Source organism: Bos indicus x Bos taurus, chromosome 3 (genome assembly GCF_003369695.1).
Source record: "Bos indicus x Bos taurus breed Angus x Brahman F1 hybrid chromosome 3, Bos_hybrid_MaternalHap_v2.0, whole genome shotgun sequence".
Lineage (NCBI taxonomy): Eukaryota > Metazoa > Chordata > Mammalia > Artiodactyla > Bovidae > Bos > Bos indicus x Bos taurus.
This window is the reverse complement of record NC_040078.1, coordinates 16,086,508-16,109,572: the sequence shown is the minus strand read 5'-3', so window position 1 is coordinate 16,109,572 and position 23,065 is coordinate 16,086,508. Positions and strand designations below refer to the sequence as shown.

The window sequence follows — 23,065 nt, the reverse complement described above, 5'->3', positions numbered from 1 at the left end:
TGTCTGTCTAGGTAGAGCAATTAAGAGCCACTCCACAATTAGACCTGGACTGCAGTATCAGTTCAGTTCAGTTGCTCAGTTGTGTCCGCCTCTTTGCGACCCTATGAACTGCAGCACGCCAGGCCTCCCTGTCCATCACCAACTTCCCAGAGTTCACCCAAACTCATTGCCGTTGAGTCAGTGATGCCATCCAGCCATCTCATCCTCTGTTGTCCCCTTCTCCTCCTGCCCCCAATCCCTCCCAGCATCAGAGTCTTTTCCAATGAGTCAACTCTTCACATGAGGTGCCCAAAGTATCAGAGTTTCAGCTTTAGCATCAGTCCTTCCAATAAACACCCAGGACTGATCTTCTTTAGGATGGACTGGTTGGATCTCCTTGCAGTCCAAGGGACTCTCAAGAGTCTTCTCCAACACCACAGTTCAAAAGCATCAATTAATTCTTCGTGACATTAAGTGATAGTATGGAGAAGGCAATGGCACCCCACTCCAGTACTCTTGCCTGGAGAATCCCAGGGACGGGGGAGCCTGGTGGGCTGCCATCTCTGGGGTCACACCGAGTCGGACATGACTGAAGTGACTTAGCAGCAGCAGCAGCAGCATGGGCTATCACTTACTACGTGACTGACCCAGTGTTTATCTGAAAAACGAGGCTACCACCTGGTTCACTGCCTTGTGGAGGATTAAAGTGGAATAATACAGCACAGAAAGCATTTGTTCAGGAGCACGCCTGGTGTACAGCAAGAGTTTATTCTCATTACTTAGATCCTGGCCTTTCACAGGGTCAGAATCCAAGCTGAACAGACCCAAGCCTGGGCTGTTGGAAACAATGTGTTCAACTTGATTTCTGAAAACAAGCACTCCATTGCTCTGGTGACATGAGGGAGGCAAACATTTCAACAAACTCCCTTTTCTGTTGACACAGATGGGAGAAAACAATGAGCACTTATACCACCTGGTGGCAATTTATATAAATGTTCGATGGAGACAGACTTTGATAGCCTGCTTCTAGAATCGCAAATGACTTTGGGTTTCTAAAGAGCTGCTTCCAACGGCAGCTCTCAGCCATGGCTGGGTGTGGAAATCACCTGGTAGAGGGTGAAAACCAGATTCACAACAGACCATAGCGCCATGCCCCACAGAGGGGCTGGGCGCGTGCATGTGGACAACAAAGATCAAAAGCAAAGCCACAGCTCAGATACCTAGTCAGGGGCAAGGACAAATGTAACAACTGCTACTCAGGAAGAAGACTGAGGAAAGAAAGCTTCAAAAACAAGTGTTACTGTTTTATGTGGGAAGGAAAACATAGAGCTCTCAAGCTGAACTGGGAAAAAAAAATTAAGGCCACACCCACAAGTTATGTTTACCTGTGGTTTGTTTACACATTTCATCAATGATGACTGCAAATGAAACTTCTGACTCTCCCTGCTATGGCAGAAAAGGGTTGTTTTTTGTTTTTTTAATGAAGGGAGGTGATTCTCAACACGAATTGACTCAAGCAGAAACACAGACTTTCTTAGAATAATGTTTATTTAAAGTTACATTTCAGAGTAAACCATCTTCAGGAGGGCATGCAGCTTATGTTGGCTACTGCAATACATCCAGAAATTTTAATAAAATCCTTCTGATATACTATAAATTACTAAAGTACTATAGATAGGCACCTGTATTACATACAATCTTCAAATATTTTCAAAACTTAACATTATGTATTAGTTGATACTTAAAATGTTAAGGCCCCAGACAAAGTAACTGAACGGTTAAGAATGTGACAAAAATGAGATGCTTGTCTCCATGATCTTTTGAGAAACCATTTCAGACTCTAAACGTCATGATCCAACCATAGTCCACGGGCCTCCTGACGATGGCTGTATTAGGTTGCAAATCACCTTTCCTGTGGAAAGGGCAGATTTCAAGATGGCAACTGCTGTGTCATCATTTTCCTGCTAAGGACTCTATCAGAAATCCTTCAGAAAACCCTGCCCTAAATGCGCTTTGTTTTCCCACTGCAGTTTTCCTTCTCTCCATTAGATGGCAGTAACACACCACCATTTTCTTCCTATAGGGTCAGAAATTAACGTGGGAAAAATTAAGGTTCACTGCAGGCCAAGTTTCTCCAAGTAAACGGGGTACAAAAATTGAAGAAGACAATAAAGAATGATTCTAAATAGATCACAAGGCCAAGATAGTGCTGGTTATGGGAAATAAGAAAGAGACAACTAATGAATAAAAGACATTTGTGAGAAAGGTATCAAATAAATTCTGCTAAATATTGTATTAAAAGGATCGGGAGAGAAGGGAAATGAAATATATACCCCCTAGACTGAAGGAAAAATGAGCCATTAACCTTTGACTAAAAAAGGACATTTTAATAGACTAGAAAAGCTACTCTCATTTAAAAAGCAACTGAAGAATGTCTCAAATGCTCAGCTGTTCTTCTGAATTAAGTATTAAGATTTACTAACAGTGGCCATTAACAGAGTAATTACATAGTTAAAATGACCCAATTAAAAAATATGGACTATATTCCCATCTATCTCAAAAACATCTGGCTGGCCCTATAAATTATCTGCCCACACTCCCCACCCTGTGGCAGAGGTCAATAAACGAGTAACTATTCAGCAAAACAGGGAGACTTAAAGCAGCAAAGAAGAAAGGCTCTTTTGATATATACTTCTTAAGAAAATACTTTGGATAACTACAAAGGACACTTCCATCCCCAGAACAGAGTAGGCATATTTGTATTTACCTTTTTGTACATGTATCAACATTTCTCTTTTATTCCTATTTATTTAAATATACCATCTGCAGTGGTTGAAATTCATCCTGATTAAAAAAAAAAAACAACTGTGGCAGCAAAGTAAATAGAAATGTCCCTTCACTCTCTGTCCTTAGAGGCCTGAAACGAGATAATAAACCCATCTTAACAGGCAGCAAAGCATTTTTTAGAAACAAAGTGTGATAAAGAGGCAAGGACAGTCGTAAAAAGGTCCATGGATGCTAAAATTCAAGGCGAATGAGTACAGATTTGTGAACAGACATTGTTCTCTCCAGAAAGAATCAGAAGATATTTCAGGAGACTGAATGAACTCAAGAGAATGAAGACCACAGGAAAACACTTGTATCAGGACAAAGTGACAAAAAAGCCCAAGCATTCAGAGCTCAGAGAGACATGTCACAAGGCTTCAGATCAGCTGGCCCCAGAGGCTTAACAAGGAAGCCATTAGGGACACCCTGCTGGGCCTAATTGTTTTTAGAACATATGGTACTTTGTGCCACCACCCAGCTGTGAATTCCCTGGCTTTTGTCAGCTTGTGTCACAACTTCAGGAAGAAAATAGCAGCTTAGCCCCCCTTCTACGAATTTACTGTTTCTTCTTACTATAACCTCCTGTACAATTGCGAAGGAACTGGACTATATATAAACACCACATCTCCACTTTTAATTATATAAAGAAAACAGCATGACTGTCACAGAAAAACAGTATAAAGAAAGCACAACACTGAGCCTATGATAGAAGCTCAATAAATACTTAATGTATCAGGTCTGCTTTCAAAATGTTACTTCATTATTACATTCATCACAGTTGCTGGGTATGGGCCAGAAATTATTTAGTGCACAAAGAAACATTTTACAAAGTTTTCAGCATTTAGTAAAATTGGGATACCTGCTGAACTTCCTTTGTAGAATAAGTAAAAAAAAACACAAGATTTAATTTCTGGAATGCTGAACTGAAAATAAGCTTAATAGAATGAATTATTTGTATATGGAAGAAAATAAATATTTGGTGAATGGAACCATGGATGCTAAAAATAAAAAAAAAAAAATCTTGTACTAAAGACAAGTTGATATACCAGTACATTAAAAAAATTCTATCAGTACTTAAAAAACAGAACATTCTTGACTAATAAAATCATTGAGATCCAGTGAGGAAAAGTTCTTTTCAAATTTTTAAAAACAAAGATCATACAACTCGGGGTACATTCTTAACTGAATAAAGATGTGAATATTTACTAATCTCTAAATCCTAATAGTAGAATGATAACTAATAACCAGAAGGATATGTTTCCCTAAAAGTTAACTGGGTCAACATTTTTTTGTGTATTTAACATTAGTTACAAAAGTTAACTTTTCATTGATGACAGTCAGCACATTTGTATCTGGACCAGTTTCAAGAACCAAATTACAAACCCCAGAATACAGAAACATCTGCTCAGTTTTCATTACAGAGCCACTCACTGGAGCCTTCTCACAGTATGCCATTTCCACAGTTTTTTTTTTTTTTTTTTTCACAGTAAGTACATTGGTGATATAAGTTCATAATAGATCATAAACATAATGATACTATGAATATTATTTTAATATCTTTAAGCAGTAGAGGTTAGAGAAAACATCAGTCTCTTAAAATATTTTAATATAGTGCAAACCAGTCTGCTTTGTACAGCATGAGAGAAACTGCAGGTTTTAGAGACCCAGTTCCCACAATCATATCCTATATATATATAAGGGGACCCCATATATATATATATATATAGTTACTCTAAAATGCAAAGTATATCTAATTTTAGGGCTAAAAAGGAAAAATTCAGTTGTTTCAATAACTACTAAAATGGACAAAGATGAAACAAAAGAGACCAGAGGTTCTATTATTCAATAACAATTGTTGAGCTTTGTAAATTTTCAGATTTGTTAAAACTCAGAAATGAAATCTTTGTTGTGTATCTTATTCTGCAACTTAATTCTATAATTCAGAATTATGGCAATACTGCCAATGCTTAATAACATTGGTGATTCTTAAATCACGGGCATCTTCCTTCTTATTTATGCTTATATAACTGATTTGTCAAAAAAGTCCACAGAAATTGAGAAAACACAAACTTTGCTTAGAAGGCTGGCCGACAAAATAATCCTTTGGCCAGACTCTAAAGTCGTGACTTTTTATGGACTCTGGAGTTGAACGAGGACCCTCAAGAGAGAAAGGCAGTTTTTTCCAAAGTGTCCACTGTTACTCATTTTCCACTGTTCATGCTTTTCCCCAAGAAGGGGTCTTATATTACATGCTCTTTGGGTCCGTTTGATCATTTTTTGTTGTTTTATATAAATTCCAAGTTTGTTGGTTTATTTGGAGATTAGGTATCCCAGGGAATAACTAGTGCATTTTTGGAGAACCTTAGTATTTCTGGACTCCTGACTTACCTTTCCTGAGGGTCACGCCCCAAATAGACAACCCTACTCAGGGAGTGGGGGCAACTGGTAAATTACGGTTTCTCGTCGTAGAACTGCTTAGCAAGGAGAAAAGGCACAGGTCAGTAACCAAGAGTCATGGAATGGATTCAAGGCCAAAGACTTCTTGACTTCTAAATGAAGAGTCCTGCTTCCTCCCAAATATTACGGTGCAGTCCAGCCTTATCCCCTGAGAATCCGGTTGGGTGCTGATGCCCTCCTAGGTGTGAGAGGCCCCGCTGGGGCTTTTGGAGGCTGGACCCTGGTGCAGCTTGCTGTGCACAGGGTACAGCAAGGTCATGTGCTCCGCCCCCTTGAAAGGCAGTTTCTCACTGGAGTAATAGTGTACCACTTCCGGGATGCTGCCAAAGACAGCACTCGTCTGATTCAGGGTGTACTTGTTGTCTTTGGTCTGAGCCACTATGATGTGGACGCATCCTTGACTAGTCCTGGAGCAAAACCAAAATTGAGGAGAAGACATGAATGAGTGAGCAGAGGGATCCCTCCCCACTGAAAACAATCTCAGCTAGATTCATAGGCCAACAGGTTCCCAGCCACTCCTGGAACTGTTATATACAAACAGAAGAGCTTTCAGCACTCTAGCAGAGCACACAGAAGCTTCACAACCCTCAGCTAAATGTGCGTCACCCCTGGGTCATTTATCCTTAACACACACAAGTCATCAGGCCCTGGACCAAAAGGGGGGAAAAAAAAAAAATTGCCCAGTCCCTGCTTGCCCCCAAATTGCCAAACTAGTGCTTAAGCCCAAGAGTGAGACCACTAAGGTGAGGTTTAAACTCACCTCTTCTCAAGGCTAAAAAGACATGTGAAAGCTTTCCTCTTTCTTTCCTCCCCAAAGGAAACATTAAGAATAATAATAATAAAACTGTTTCTTCCTCCACCCCCACCCCCCAAGCTGGAAACACTGTTTCTGGTTGTATATGACAGCTGGCACCAAAGGCTCAAAGGTCTAATCCACAAGCACCCGCTTCGGGAACACAGCAAAGCTATTCCTGGCATTGTGTATCTGGTAGCCTATCCCATTTTCTGAGCCATGCTGCTCCCCCCTCAACCTCTTTTCCCCTCCAGTCTGATTGTTTCAGCTGCAGGGGCTCAGCTTCCTCAGGAAGGAAATGCTGTTAGGGCTCCTGACAATGATCCTCCAATATAGCACCACTGAACTCGCAGAGCAACGAGAATTTCCATGACACCAGGCTGATTGGAATAAGCCTACCGGGCAAAAATGAATGTTCTGCGTACAATTGGACAGGGGAGTCATCATAAGGCAGTGTTTCCTTCTTCAACAGAAGAAACTGCTACCAAAATTGCAGTTGGCATTGTGACAATCAAGGAATCTCTGATTTACTTAAAGCCCCAAACACTAGAGAGTAAACGAACGACTCAACTATCCAGTTAGAAGTTATTATTTTTATCAGAAATTATTTCTCTAAGAGGACCTACTTTAGATCACAAAAGGCAGAAACTAATCAATGTACAATGAAATGAAATAGGGATATTTACCCCTCTTTATCATAAGGGATATCGGGACATTTACCCAACACCAATTGTGAATTCTTTCTTTTTTTGGCTGCACCATATGACTTGCAGGAACTTAGTTTCTTGACCACGGATTGAACCTCGGGCCATGGCAGTGAAAGCGCCGAGTCCTAACCACTGAGCCGCTAGGGAATTCTCTCAATTTTGCATTCTAAACAAAGTATGTCATATTCTGTTGTCCAAGCAAACCTATCTTATTTACTGTCAATATGTATCCCTGTGGACCATATAAAGTATTGGGTTGACCAAAAAGTGTTAAGATCTTACGGAAAAACCCAAATGAACTTTTTCGCTAACCCAACATATATTTTTGCCTGGTCATTTTCCCATGATAGGAAAGTCTGCACCCCACTCTTCCATCCAGACAGGGAGAGCCCAGGATGCTTAATACTCACTTTAGTGCAATGGAGTACCTACTGGTTCCTGACTCGCTGTTTCGAACCAGATACGCAGCTTCTTTGCAGGACTGTAGTCGACTCTCTGCCTCAGCACGGGTGATGGCACCATGATACCAACTGAAAAATGGGGCAGGGGGAGAAACCATGAGCATCAAGATCCCAATCCAGACAGGGCCTCATTCCATAAGGCAATTTTGGAAATGAACTTCTGATGAAAGTTCAACAGCCTGGACTAGATCCGGCTTCCCATTCAAAATAGACGAAATGAGATCTGGGTAATCCTGGATCACAAAACCTATCCATCACCCCAGAGGGAGTTAACAGGGCTAGAGTCACTTAAAAAGTTTTCACTCTACACAGGGGAATGGAATTTGAGATCGGGTTCTGGGGCCTCATTTTCCCCTAGGCACAAAGGCCAAAGGCACTGGGCTCAGAAAATGGGTTTTCACCAGTAAGCTCCACCCAGACAAGTATTCAACACCAGAAAGACTTAAAATGAGCTAGTGTGCCCCGCCAAGGCTCTCAGCAAGCTCCCAGCCACCTTGTGTCACGTGTGTCTGGGGAGGAGACTCACGGCTGCTTCTCCAGCGGCAGGGCTGGGTCCACTCGCTCCCCCTCACTGTGGTCAGTCAGGGCTGGCTTCAAGATCTTCTGGGTCCAGCTCTTCTGTCGGTGGTGCTGCCTCGCTGCCTCCTCCTTGACAGAAGGTCGCTCAGAGCCTTCAAACTGAACTGGAAGGAAGGCTCCATTTAACATCAGAGGCCACTGAGATGACCTACGTACAACTCAAAGAAAAGAACTTGTCTGCCTCATCTTAGGAAAGAAGCTTTCCTCCCTCTTTAATTTGAGCTAAAATGTACTACAAAGGCCCTGGGGTACCTGAGCTCCTGCTGTCTGATATCAGATCATACTGCTGGCACCCACACGCAGCCACTTTTACTGCAAGATGTTCATTAATAGAGGATGGTTTTAGAACATGAGGAGAAACCACTTCAGTGTATTTCAGAACGTACTTTAAAAAAAACTCGTCCTTTTGGTATATTTAGAATAAAAGACTGAACAGAGTTTCAGGTAATGACTCCTTCCAAGAGTGTGCATTGTTCTATGAAACCAAATGAAGTTTTCACTATGAAATAATAAAGAGAAAAATCAACTGAGAAATAGAAACTACTACAGTGTCTTAACAATGCTATGACATCTAGGTTGGACAGAAGATAGAGAGAGAAAATGAGCAGCATCTAGCCCAGTGGTCGGTAACCAGTAGGGATTTGTGGGAAATAATTCTAAAATAAAACAAAACTGACTTGAGGGTGGTGGGGAGGGAAGGACTGGGAGCCTAGAATTAGCATATTCAAACTAGTATGTATAGGATGGTAAACAACAGCAAAGGGAATGATATTCAATATCCTGTGATAAACCATTATGGGAAAGAATACAAAAAAGAATATAGTATGTATAACTGAGTCACTTTGCTGTACGGCAGAAATTAACACAACACTAAATCAACTATACTTGAATAAAATTATTTAAAAAATTAAAGCACACAAAAAGAAAACCTGATTCAAATATGTGTGTGCGCGCACACCCATGCTCAGTCAGCTCTGACTCTTTGGGACCCCACAGACTAGCCTGCCAGGCTCCTCTGTCCATGGGATTTCCCAGGCAAGAATACTGGAGTGGTTGCCATTTCCTTCTCTAGGGGATCTTCCCTAGCCCAGGGATTGAAATCATATCTCTTGAGTCTCCTGTACTGGCAGGTGGGTTCTTTACCAGCTGAGCCCCGGGGAAAGCCCATCCGGACTCAAATGTTTGCTATCAAACAAATTACCTTTTCTACTCACGCTTTACACTGATGACAGTTTTAATCAAAAGTACTTTACTGTTAGAGGGAAAAGATATCCCTAACTTTTACAATCAAAGGCAAAAGAAATCAGGTGGCCAGATAAATAGAAAAACTATGTCTCGGGAGAAGCAGGAGAGAGACTGACCTTTAATATCTATTGAAAATCTACTCATCAACTTCCTCTTAAGTTATTAAAAACAGTTCACAGCTGAAGAACTGATTCCCTTAGGAGGATTTTCGACAGGAAAAAAAAAAGCTAGCTTCCTCCTGCTTTCCAACCACCTCTCCTATAGTCCATTTGATCCACTACTGCCATCTTATGATAAACAGAGATGTCAACAGGTTGGAGGAACAGCACCAAGAGTTAGAGGCAGCCGCTCTCAATGTGATAGCTTTTAGTGGTGATTAGATAAGGTTTTTCTAGTAGTGATTTAAGGCATTTCCCAAACAGTTGCATACTGCAGGATAAAGGGAAATGAAGATGCCCAAAAAGATAGAGGACCCCTTGCAACATTAAGGGGTCTTCTTCAGTCCTGTTCGTTCAACCATAGCCAAATTTTTATTTCCCCATGTCATCAAATTTCTTGGAAAAAGGAACTTGCAGTCGAGGAACACAAAAGTGCCTTGGCTTAACGGGCGGGCGGGGGTTTTCCCGCAGGGAAGATGAAAGAAGGCAGGAGCGGACACGGACCCAGCCCTCACCCGATAGCGCCCGCACGATCTGCTCCTTCTTCCACTCCCAGGGCTGCTCGTACTCGGCCGCGGGCCTCTCGTCGTCCTGGGGCAGCCGTCCGTGGCTGTCCGGAGGCAACCTCGCCTTCCGCTCCGGCCCCTCGGCGGCGAAGGGGCCCGCTTCGGCCGCCGGCTCGTAGGGCGTGTCGTACAGCTGCGGCGACTTCCCCAGCAGCTCCTTGGAGCTCCGGCGCTTCGTCAGCGCCTCGGGCTTCGGGCCGTTCTCTCCAGGCTCGCAGGGGCTGTCGAGCAGCTGAAGCGCCTTCACCAGGGGGTCTTTGGAACCTCGTCGTCTGATTTCTGAAAAACACACCGCACAGAATACTTCTGAAGAAAATGTACCCTGGAAGCCCGGTGATGAACCGAATCACCGCTTCTCTTCCGACCAGACCGGTCTGTCTGGTTGGAAGTGTCCGAGAACACCTGGATTGTTGCTTACCGGGGCTGATGACGGCCCCGCTTGGGGGGAAGGGCCCTACAACTTCCCGCCAGTCCCCTGAGCCAGATACGGGATCAAGTCCAAGGATTAGGGAATCACAACGGAAGGCAGGCCTGCCTCTGGGGCCGTGTGGTTGGAGAGAAGAGAAGGGGCCTCAGAGGACCTGCTCCATAGTTCCTGGTCCCCCTGTCTCCTCTTGAGTATGGGTCATCTTCAAAGGCTTTATGTCTTGTTAGGAAGCTGAGAGCAGTTTATTTTAATAAAAAGTGAGTCTTTACTATATTCAAGCACTGGGCCACATACATTGAGGGAAGATATTTAGGTTCATTAGACAGAGTTCTTGAATTCAAGGTGGTTTCGACCTAGTGATGCATTTACAAATAATGCTTAACAGGCTAGCAACGACAGACTGTTGTTGTTCAGTCACCAAGTCATGTCTGACTCTTTGAGACCCCATGGACTGCAGCATGCCAGGCTTCCCTGTCCTTCACTATCTCCCAGAATATGTAAAAGAGTTGTTAGGGGGGAAAAACAACAAAACTAATATCTCAAGAGCTAACATTTAGCAATAGTGTACCATGCATTACATATTTTTTTCTAAGTGCATTGTAATTTTCACAACTGCCCTATGAGGTGGACACTATTAGTTCCCCATGTAACAGGACAAAACTAAAGCATAAAGAGTTTAAGGAAATTGCTCAAGATGGCAAGTGCAAAGCCTGGATTCAAAAGCAGGAAGTTGGGCTCTAGAAGCCATACTCTTAGGCACTACACTTGGATTGACTCCAAGTGGAAGAGAAATGGAAGATGCATTTACTTTGATAGAAGAGGTCTTTTCCAGTGGAGGAAGCTGCCTGAGTGAAGATATGGAGGTGGGAACAAGAAAGGGCTTGTTCCCATCACAGGGAATCGGGAGAGAAGTTCAAAGGACAGAAGACCAGGAGAGGAGAGGTGGTATGGGAGAAGAAGCTGGAAAAGGCAGGACAGGCACCAAAGTGGAGAAGTTTTAAAAGCCAGAATTAAAAAGTTTCAATTGTTCTGTATACAGTAGTGAACCATTACAAGTTTTTAAACAGGTAGTAACAATTATTGTATAATTGTTATAATTGTATATAATTAACAACTATATAAATAACTCTCTCTCTCTCTATATATATATATTTTTTTTTTTTCTGGAAGAGAACTCCAACACAGTGCACAAGATAGAATAAAGGTATGCTCTGAATGAAAGCCTAGAAATCAATGCAAAGTATCTGATGCAAATCATCTAACCACCGGCCAACCAGCCAGTGAGCCACGGTGGGAAAGCAGCAGCAGAGTCTGGGGACTGAGTAGCTCAGGGCCCAGAGGCATCATGTGTTGAGGTTTAGTTGCTCAGTCGTGTCCAAATGAATCTGCAGCCCCATGTACTGAAGCCCGCCAGGCTCCTCTGTCCATGGAATTTTCCAGGCAAGAATACTGGAGTGGGTTGCCATTTCTTCCTCCAGGGGATCTTCCCAACCCAGGGATCAAACCCACGTTATGTCTCCCGGATTGGCAGGCGGATTCTTTACCACCAGTGCTACCATGGGCCAACTCAAGCATTGTGCTGTGGTTTCCTCTAAATGCCCACGAGGAAGCCTTTAGTCTGTCTACCCGGTCACAGTGAAGAGGACCTTTTTAAACACAAACATCTCATCACTTGCCATCCCATAAGCTCTCAACTGTCCACTTACGAAGTGCTAACTGCTCAGCATGGCACCGGACACCTTCTGTAGTCACATCACTGCCTACTTCCCTCTCTGATTTTATCTCTCAACAGCACCCTGTCCCCGCTGAAATCCAATTCTTTGTTCCAACCAAACAGAACTTCTTAAGTTCCCTGCACACTGCACTGTCTTATGCCTACGGTGTGCTGGTGATCTTCCAATCCTCTGGAGTCTGGCCTAGTATCTCCTCCTCTCTCCAACTGACCTTCGCCAATGCCCCAACTCCCCGCCGGTGGTACCGCTTCCTCAATTCACTCTCACCTTGTACTTCTCTCAGTGTGTGGATTTATTTGTCGACATGTCTGAACTTCCAATTTTGTGGAGACTGCCAGGCCAGGGACCCCCCATGTCTTGTTTGACTTTGTAGGAAACAGCTGTGCTAAATAATGGTTGGATGATGGCTAGGAGGAGGGAGCAAGGGGAAGGAGTTCTGGAACTTCTCCGGGCAGGTGACAACATACATCTGGAGCTCAGCAGAGAGATGAAGGTCAGAGGTACCTGTCAAGGAGTGACTCACACATGGATCATGGCTGGTAAGAATGAAAGCAATCATCAGAGAAAAGGAGGCTGATTAGAAAGGAAAGGGGATCAAAAGCAGAATCTGGGACTTTAGGTAAGGCTGGATAAAAGAAGTGTCACCAAAAATGGCTGAGAAGGAATAGTCAGGTAAGGAAGAAGAGGATCAGGAGACTTAAATGCCACAGAAACAAGGGAAAGTGAAACTTTCTACAAGTAACCGAAAATGGGCATGGTGACGGAGAACCACTGACTCCATCAGACTTCTATAACAAGGAAAGGATGGTAAATGAAACACTCCAGGGAAAAGTTATTAAAATCAGGACATTAAGTCAAAGGAGCAAAATTTACTTGTAGGATGAGGTTATAACTCTGCTGGATAGGGGCCCTTTGCTGCAGCTGGATCCTATAAAACTGCAGGTCTGGTGCATAGAATCACCCGGGGGAGCTTTAATGAAGACTCAGGCCTGGGTCCCATCAACACAGGTCCTGATTAACTGAGCTGGGGGGGCTTCCCTGGTGTCTTGGTGGTAAAGAATCTGCCTGCCAAGCGGGAGACACTGGTTCCACCCCTGGGTAGGGAAGATCCCCTAGAGAAGGAAATGATAACCCACTCCAGTATTCTTGCCCAGGAAATCCCATGGACAGAGGAGCCTGGTGGGCTACAGTCCATGGGGTTGCAAAGAGTCAGACATGACTTAGTAACTAAACAACAACAAAAATCTGGGAGCTGGAGCTGTAAAAGCTCCCCCAGGTGATTCCAGTAAGAGAAGCCTGAGATGCACTCCCACTCCGCCTGGGTTGCCACCTCAGTTCCTCCTGCGCTCCAGGACTAATCTCATCATTGCTAGCCCTGGCCCAAGGAGAAGGGTTCCCCTAGCATGAAAACCTCCACATCCGAGGAATGTGAGAGCTAAGGACCATTCCCCACCCTCAGGCCAGGAAGGTGCCTCGGGTTGTTTGAGGTCTCCAACATCTCCGGTCCAAGCCTCTTGACTTTCAATTGACAGCTTTTTTTCTTCACTGCTTATTCTAGATGGCGTTATGGAAAACAAGAAACAAAAAAACACACTCTGCTCTTGGTTCAATTAAGATAAGGCTGGAATTTTGGAAAAAGAACTTTTCTACAGAACTAGGAAAGAGAAAACACAAAGGCATTCAAAGGACGAATTTAGAATTTTAGTTTCTGATCAAAACCTAAGTTTATTCTGTTTAGACTGGCACAGGCTGGGGAAACCTTTCCCAAAGTCCTCACCTCAATTCTGTCCGGGTTGACCTAAATGGAGAAAGAGTTGAGTCCAACCTTAAGACAGAAGGAGCCCTGTTCACAGGAAATTTCAATGAGTTTGTGTTAAAATGATGTACCCTGATTAAAATCTTGAGTTCTCATTTCACATGTATTTGGGTCTTACTTTTACGATGAGGGTTTTGTATTCCTTCTAGCTTATAGTCAGTGCACACTCAGAGCTCTGGGAAAAACACTGGAAGGCATACAGTTGAGAATGTTCCATCCCAGGACGATCCTGCGTTGGGGGTGAAATCTGAGGAGTATGATCATCTTTTAAAACAATGTTTAATTAGAGGGGAAAAAAGGGCTTAAGCACAAGGCCTCTCTGCCCCTTCAAGGGGAGTCACCTTCGAGTCCATTCCAGCACCTGGCTGCCCCCAACCTGAGGCGCCATAGAAACAGAAACAATCGCGGGGCTGCAAGCCGACCCTTCCTGCAGGAGAATAGCCCCTGACGTGCAGAGCTGGCTCCGAGAGGAAACGAGCCTGAGAAGGAGGAAATGGCCAGAGGAAGCTACACCCTGGCTCTGCCGATAGAGGCCATTTACCACGGCAGACAACAGAATGCAGCCAACGGGCTACAGATAAACACCCATTTCACCAAGGGCTGGACGGAGGCCTGACCTGCACCAGTTCAAATCTGCAACTGGTTGCCGAGAAACATAATATGGGCCGAAAATTTTTCCCTTCTCAGTTTCCAACTGTAGCTGTGCAGAATTACGCCATTTATATTTAAAAACATCAGAAGACCAAGACTTTTTTTGTTGTTAAATTATCCAGTTAGCAATTAATAGTCCCCTATTCTTGTTCAGGGGTTTCCCTAGTGGCCCAGTAGTAAAAAAAAAAATCTGCTTGTAATCCAGGAAATCTGGGTTCCATCCCTGGGTCGGGAAGATCCCCTGAAGAAGGAAATGACAACCCATTCCAGTATTCTTGCCTGGGAAATCCTATGGACAGAGGAGCCGGGCAGGCTACAGTCTATGGGGTCAGAAAAGAGTCAGACACAACTTAAGAGACTAAACAACAGTAACATATTTGTTAAGAATTCTCTTTGCAAATGGAATTCTCTCTCCAAAGTGTCTAAATAATTGTGATATCTTTCATGGATGCATGCACTAGGCATGTTGCACCTGCATTTCAGTGAAGCCCAGTGTAATACAGCAAGAGATGCTAGCCCATTTGCACAGATGAATAAACTGAGGCTGTGCAGTAGTCAGTGGGGCAGCCCACTGCCTCCAGAGCCCTTGCTTTCTCTACCATATCTTACTTTATGCCTCAAAGATTTAATGTAGAATATTAGTTACAATTTTTGTAACATACCTTTCCCTTAGTCCATTTCATGTATTCAAAACATCAGACTTAGAGCCCTATAAAGCTCCATGTTCCCCTTAGAATCAGAAATAGGGATCTTTTATCAGTGCTCAAGCTTTTGATTTAAAATTAATGTTTTCCTATTAAACAAATCTAAATATCTGAACAAAAGCAGGTATAAATCAGAAGTCCTGAAACTTAAGTTTAACAAACAAAATACAGACAAAATAAGTAAATCAAAAAAGCCTTCTGTCTTTTCCATAATGGACAGTTTTTTAAATGGAGGTTCTCCTTTAGATTTGACTATCCATACCAACCAATAAAACCATTTGGAGGCAAAAACCAAAATTTAAAGATACCCTGTGACTGGAGCTCTGTAACTAAAGCCACAGGGTGCTGGGTGACCTGGTATCCCAATTCTCCAACCACATAACTGGGACAAGTTATTGAATCTTTCTGAATCTTAGCTGCCTCCTCTGTCAATCAGACACTTCTAACGCCCACCACACAGGATGGTAGGATTCAGTAAGGTAACTTGGCAACTTGGCAACTAGGAGACACTCGACTTGTGTGACAATCAGCTGCAGAAGGAACTCACATGCTGAACGATGGCTCATTTTAGGAAACTTCGAAAAACTCTCCCAATGCTAATGTTTTCATTTGGTGGAAAAAACTCATCATGCTAAATTAAGTGGAACGTTTCTGCTAATTATTTAGCTAAAATGTTCCTGCAAATTTAGCAGAAGAACAATAGGTTTAAACTAATATTGCCTCATATTCATTGTCCTATCTTTTTCATAAAACAATCCTTCGGATAAATCTAAGTGAGAATTTACTCAGAAATTTACAAATCTTTAGCTTTTAAAAGTTAAAAGCAAAGTTTTGGGCAAAGGGAAATCTGGGGAGTCTGGGTCCCACAGTTACTTGGCCATAGGAAAGTAATAAATGCCTCTTAATTTCTATCCCTTCCTCTGTTTCCTGAGGCAGATCATGATTTTCATTCTTTCTTCACGGCATCTAGCACATTTCTCAGTGATGTCTTTTCTGCTGTTAGGTCTGTTTGCCCCTTGGGTTGTAAGGTTCATAAGGACCTGGGACCTGTGCATCTTCATCCTTGGGTGCCTGGAGCCCAGCGTAGGGCCTGGGACATGGCAAAGAAATGCCTGGGAAATTTTTGTTGGCTGTTACAAAATACCATCATGAACACTGTGCTATACATCCAAGACATTGTTGAAATCAGGCATGTTACTCCTGCTTCACAGGTATTAAAAAGGCAGTATAGAAATTGGGAGCTCCACAATTAAATTATATTTATCAGAACCCTCTCTGTCTTCTGCAGAAATTCTGAAATAAACAATTTTGTTTATTCCCCTAAGATTTCTCAAGAAATATGAGACATTTCTGAACTTGGACTTTGACAAGCCTTACAGGGAGCAAACTGAATAAAAAAGGTAAAAGGAAAAAAAAAAGAAAGAAAACCCACCCAGTAGCAAATCTTTTATTTCCAGCTTCCGGTAAACTCACTTCCTGTTATTCTGTCCAGCTGTGTAACCTATGTGTAGAATAAGAGGTATATCCTCTACATTAATTGAGTAGGTGTTTTGTGATATTTTAAATATCTTTTAAAATTCACCAATATAAAATTTTTTAAAAGAGCAAAGAGAAAAAAATTATAATTCTTAAGTTAGTAATTAAATTTTTTAATAAATTTGAATTTATTCTCTAATTGAATGTTTTACTGTTGCATTCCTAAATACATTTATTCCTGTAAACTGTTTAAAGCAAAGCCTGGGACTTAATATGTGCTCCAATATTAAATGCTAGCTACTACTATTATTACATTTATTTCATATTGGACACTGACTTTTATTTTTTTAATTTTAAAATTTTATTCATTTTTTTTCTAGAAAAGCAACAAGTTATATACAAACTTTTGACTTCTAAATACAACTTTGTGAGTCTGAGTGGAAAGATGCCTTGTTGCTGTTCTTGCTGTTTAGCTGCTAAGTCGTGGGGACTCTTTGTGACCCCATGGACTGTAGCCTACCAGGCTCCTCTGTCCATGGATTTCCCAGGCAAGAATACTGGAGTGGGTTGCTATTTATGTGTCAAGTTTAAAGTGCTTTTGCATATACCATTTCGAATGTGTCCTGAGGTACCTTGGTGTAGAAACCATACCATTCAGTCTGGAGTGGGAAGATCTGGGTTCTAATTTATGTTCTGTCTCTTAAAGAGCCTTACGAACATCTTATGAGCGTCAGAAACTCTGATCTTATTTTCTACCCTGTAACAAGGGGTAGTATTAGCGTCCCCTAGTTTTCAGGATTTTGTGAGGATTATATGGGGGGAAATTATTCATTTTTAAAAAGCAAAGTAGTTTCCCTACTATCAGTGTGGATCCATAAGAAAATGAAACAAATCCACCCCCCCAAAATCTCAGATAATATAAACAACTTATCCCAATTAAAGAGAAAGAGAGGAATAAAAACCAAAGGACAAAGAAAAGTGAATTAAAGCAAAACATTATTATTTTTTTTTTTTTTTCAGAAAAGCTTTTCCCTCAGTTTTATGTAAAAGAAAATCTTTTCCCCTATTCAAGTCTCTGATATTTTTTAGAATTCTAAGTTCGTTTTCACTTCCTTCCATTCACAGATTTCAGGAGAGGTCACAGTCCAGTGGCCTTCAGGGCCGCCGCCTGGCCAGGCCGCACCCCCCGAGATGTGATGCCTTATCTCTGTGAGCAGAGAGCGGGAAACAGCAGAGCTTTCCTGCTGCAGCTCCGGCCCTGAAGCCTGTCCTGACCCTTTCAGGGCACTGTGGCTACCCTCCTGCTCCACTTTCCTGAGACTATGCTTATGGAGCCTGCGCTTGACAGCCTTTCAATCTGTTTTTAAACAGAAGAGACAAAATCTTTCATGTGTGATCAATTATTCCTTTCCCAGGCATGAGACCCAGGACATCTGAACAAGGCTCCCTTGAGTCAGCCCTTAGAAACAGCAGTTTTTCATTATGGAGTAAAGAAAGCGTACTCTAAAATTTCACAAATAAATCTAAATAATTAGTTTAAGTGTTGTTTACACCAAATTAAGAAAATATGAATAAAAGGAAAAGTATGACACCCAAAAAAATGACAAGAGTGTTTGCTCGACTTCCAAGTCGGAATTATTCCCCCTTGGTACAGAGTTACGACTCCCATTATGGATGTCAAAGTTTTGACAGTGGCCAAGAGGTGTATTTAAATTACCTGAAAACTGGAGATCACATCCTGAGAAGATCTGCAAATTCTCAAGTGTCACTTTGCATAGAATTAGAAAAACTTTAAAGATCCCCCGCAAACTCTAAAACTGAAGGATACAAAACCATTAAGGATATTAGCTAGATATTTTGACTTCAGTTTTGGGTCTAATTTCTGTTTCTTCCCCACAGGAGGATCTGATAAAGTTCCTTCATCTCTCTTCCCCAAATACACACTGGTTCTTATTTATTATTTTTTTTACTATATTCCAAGTTGAGTGTGAGATTTCAGTATAAAGCAGCTCCTGGTTACAAACCTGTTATCATTTGCTGGGCATCATAGGGTTCCATATAACCGTCGTTCTCCCCTACTCTCTCTGCATCCCTTTGACCTTTCGTCCGTTTAGCATCGTAAGGGTCAGCATAGTCTTCTAAAATGATGACCTGTAAGAAAACCAGACAGGGAAGTTGCTAACAATTATCACATACCAGAGTGACGATGGTACCAAAAAAGTTACTAAAAACCTGCAGACCCCCAAAGAGTTCAAAATTTCCAACCAGTTCTGAAGAGCTTTTGCACTTGATCACATTATCATCCACCCAGCTGGACAAACATCTGGTTTATTTTGGTAGTATAATTGATTGGCAACAATCTATTCAAGCTTTCCTGCTTATCCCCAAGGCTCTGTTCACCTCCCTCTCTCTCCCCAAGCAATAAGGCATTTGCTGGTTAAAGTGTGGCAGGGAGGATGGCAGAGGGTGAACGATATCTATGCCTTTAGAGTAGAAGAAAATGAACTCGTCTACTACCTCTTCTATGATTTTGGTTTTTTTTAAACGCCAACTATTTGAGCAACATAGCCATGGTAAGTCAGCTCATCACTCACTGATACTGCACGTCCACTGGCACTGGCTAGGCAGTGAGAGGGAACAAAATAAGACCAAGACCTTCTTCTAATCCTCAAGGAATTTGTAACAGCTCTAAAGAAATAGGCTTCATAACAAGAAGCCTAAGAAACAGGTCAGAGCTAAACAGTACTGTGGGGGTTCTAGGTTCAATGATTTATAAATGCACTGATTCTCAAAGACAACCATCAGATCGTTTTTTTTTTAAATATTCTTTCTTTTCATTTTTTGGTTGCACTAGGTCTCTGTTGCTGTGCATGGACTTTCTCCAGTTGCGGTAAGGGGGCTGCTCTTCGTTGCGGTCCAAGTGCTTCTCATCGCTTCTCCTGTTGAGGAGCACAGGTGCTCCAGGCACACAGGCTTCGGGAGTTGCGGCATTCGGGCTCAGGAAGTTGCTCGCAGGCTCTAGAGTGTGGGTTCAGACGCTGTAGAGCACGAGCTTAGTTGCTCTGAGGCGTGTGGAATTTTTCTAGCCCAGGGGTCGAACCCGTGTCCCCTGCACTGGCAGGAGGATTCTTATCCACTGTGCCACCAGGGAAGTTTTCATCCGTGTTTGTGACAGAAAGCATCCATCCTTCCAAAAACAGGAGGGTGCCTGGGAAGGTGGTGTGAGTGCAATAGTTGTGTAGTGCCTCAGCTGAGTGACAATGTGGGAGCCTGCGTCTGACAGGTACTTCTCAGGAAGGAAGAGTTATATTTTTTCTGGGGGGAGAGGGGCTGCACTGCAAGGCACCCAGGATCTTAGTTCTATGACCAGGGTAAGAACCCCTGCCTCCTGCAGGGCAAGCTCAGAGACTTAACTGCTGGACCACCAGGGAAGTCCCAAGAAACATTCATTTTTAAAAAGCACAGCACTTCCCCTATTATCAATGTGGCTCCACAAATAAACAGCTAGGATAGTATAAATAAAGCATGTATTCCAGTTAAAGAGAAAGAGAGGGATAAAAAAACCAAAGGTAAATCAAAATTAAGGGAAGAAGCCCAGCCCTTTATACAATCTCTGATTATATTCTCCAAAGAGTTCACGGAGATGTGCCACTGGGGCTGGGAAAAAAAAATCCAGATAAATGGGGAGAAGTGAGGAGGAGGGGCAAGCTGGATGAGAGTTTTCTTCCTGGGAGGAGATGGCCTAAGAAACTTAAGACATAGAGAAGCAAAGACCATGAAAATAACTGGGCAGTCACTGCAGAGGACTGTGGTTACCACTCCCTCTCTCACTCCATGCTTCTTGCCTGTTCAGGTGTCCTGCATCCCCAAGGTACAATAAGGAGCAAGAAGCATGATACTCAGCACTCGGCTGCAAGGTGCTGATGATCTAGGTAAACACACACACAGACCACTGATTAATGTCTGGGTGAGCTGCCATCTTCCCAAACTCTCCCTCCAGTGTCTGGCACTCGGGTGGGCATGCTGTAAATGCCTGGACAGAGTAAACGGAGGGATGAACAGAAGGGCCAGGGCAGACACACACGTTATGTGCTGCCGGCCCCTGACCCCACCCAGGGGGGCAGCCATGTTTGAAGCCTGGGCAAGAAAAAGTTCTCACGACAGGGACATGATCATCTGGGCTAAAGTCTGAGAGCGAGGTGTGAACTTTCTCTTCACTTTTTAAAAACAAACAAAACCCCAACTCATCTCTGTACGAATGAAGTGGGTCTCTTCACACTTCTTTTCTTAACTCTCTCACGTTGGACGGTACCCAGAAAACCTCCGGCGTGTAAGAAGCAGGAAACACCTTCTCTCCTGATCTGTAATTTCCTTCAGGGCATTTCCTTGTCCTGTTCTATATCCTCCACAACCCTAGCCCTTAGAGCCCCTCGCCCTCTATCCTACCTGGCTCCTGTACAAATGTTCATGGGATGAATGCTGCTGCTGCCGCCGCCAAGTCGTTTCAGTTGTGTCCGACTCCATGCGACCCCACAGACGGCAGCCCACCAGGCTCCTCTGTCCCTGGGATTCTCCAGGCAAGAATACTGGAGTGGGTTGCCATTGCCTTCTCTAATGCATGCAGGCATGCTGAGTCGCTTCAGTCGTGTCTGACTCTGTGCGACCCTAAGGACAGCAGCCCACCAGGCTCCTCTGTTCATGGGATTCTCTAGGCAAGAATACTGGAGTGCGTTGCCATTTCCTTCTCCAATGGGATGAATGAAAGGGCTGTGAACTTGGGGTGCTAGTGAAGCGTGGAGAAACTCTGTACTGGGTAAAAGTGCAAGGAATGATGGAGTTTCCAGCAGAGAGGGTGGGTAGTGGCTAATCCATTCCCTGGAGCTTTAAAATTCATACTTAAGCAGTTTAAAGGTGACCATTCCTTATGCTCAAGAAGAATAAAAGTTATACACAAGTCTAGCTTTGCAATTCTCCTGGATTTCTAAATTAAAATACACAACATCTACAAGGGAGTCAAATTCAACAAAGCACCCGCTTGTCTCATTCAATTATTCTTCTAAACTGATAACAAAATTAAATGGAAAGTACATTTCTGCCAAGTTGCCAAGGCTAGAATAAGAATTTTTCAAGATTAAACAAACCAATTATTTTAAATGGTCATCATTTAAAATGATGACTTAGCGGTCATCAATGTCAGAAAAGGAAAATAAATCCTCATCTTCTCTGAGGTATAAAAATCCCTAGAGTGCAGCGGGTTCACGATGCTCCCTTCCCACTGTTAGGCTTCAGTAGGGCAGAGATGGTCCAAGGGAGATTGTATTCTTACCGTGTCTTGCTGCTTAATGATCTTGCCCTTGTCCAGTTCGGGGCCCAGAGACGAAGGGGAAGAGGACGCGGAGGAAGAGCTGCTGCTGCTACTGCTGCTGCTACTACTGCTGCTGGGGTAGTTGCTCTTCCCGTTCTTCTCCTGAGTGTCCACTTTGATGAGCCTGTTGATGTAGGTGCTGCAGCCTGAGCTCTTGGCCGCGCCCCGGTGGGGCTCCTCCTCGGTGGCCCGGGAGTTTTTGCGGCCTTTGCCCGCGGCGGCCTGAATCAGGCCCTGCAGGCTATCCCGGGACAGCCGGCTGTCCTTGGCGGGGCCGACCCCGGCCCGGCCGCTGCCCAGCTCGGCCGCCGAGTTCTTGCGGCCCTTGCCCGGGGCGGGCCCGGAGCCGCCCGCCTCCGAGTTCTTGCGCAGTTTGCCGCCTCCCCCGCCGCCGGGCTTGGCCCGCTCCGACACGGTCTTCAGGTTCAGGGGGAACTCCTTGAACCACTTGGCCGCCATGAGGGGGGCCCGGCCGGCGCGGCTCAGGAGCGTCGTGGCCGCGGAGCAGGCGAGCGAGGAGGCCCAGCTTAGACACGGAGAGGCGCCAGGGACCGGGGGCCACTGCATTCCCCGGGGCTGGGTTGCTGGAGGCCGCGGCAAGGCCCCGCGACGGCTGCTCTGCTGGTCCCCGGCCGGCCGTCGCCCACGCCCCGCAGGGTGGGGCCCCTACGGCCCGAGGCAGGGGGCTCAGGGCGCCGAGCGGGCGGACGCGGGCCGCCGCTCCGGACACGGACGGCGACAGGCACGACGCACCGGGGCTCCGCCCGAGGTCGTCTTCAGCGCCTGCACGGCCGGGGGTTCCGCGGCTCTCCGGAGGCGGCGGGCGCCGGGGGCTTCCCCTGCTTTTTCCTCCAGAAGTGGGAGAGGCCGGGCCCACGGAAGCCCCGGGACAGCCCTGCCCACACTCCCGGGGACCAGGGGTACGGAGCGGAGGCGGCGGGAGTATCCCTGGCACCGCGACGGACGGTGGGCAGCCAGCGGCCCGACCGCCCCCTCCTCGCGCCCCTCCCCTCCGAGGCTGGCGCCTCCCCGCGCGCTACCTCCCGCCCAGATCCGGGGGCGCCGGGGTCAGCGCCTCTGTAGAGGCGGGTCTGGGGGTGCATGTTCAGGGGAAGGGAGCAG

General features: G+C 44.4%; 1 protein-coding gene across 1 annotated transcript; it reads right to left on the bottom strand.

The window, feature by feature from the left end:
• Window positions 1-1,509: 1,509 nt before the first annotated feature.
• SHE (Src homology 2 domain containing E) lies at window positions 1,510-22,885 on the bottom strand. Its single transcript, XM_027532046.1, has 6 exons — window positions 21,905-22,885; window positions 18,603-18,729; window positions 9,721-10,050; window positions 7,750-7,906; window positions 7,173-7,292; window positions 1,510-5,669 (listed from the first exon to the last, which is right to left on the bottom strand). The coding sequence occupies exons 1-6, from the start codon at window positions 22,508-22,510 to the stop codon at window positions 5,441-5,443; spliced, it is 1,569 nt and encodes a 522-aa protein (XP_027387847.1). The 5' UTR covers window positions 22,511-22,885; the 3' UTR covers window positions 1,510-5,440.
• Window positions 22,886-23,065: the final 180 nt, after the last annotated feature.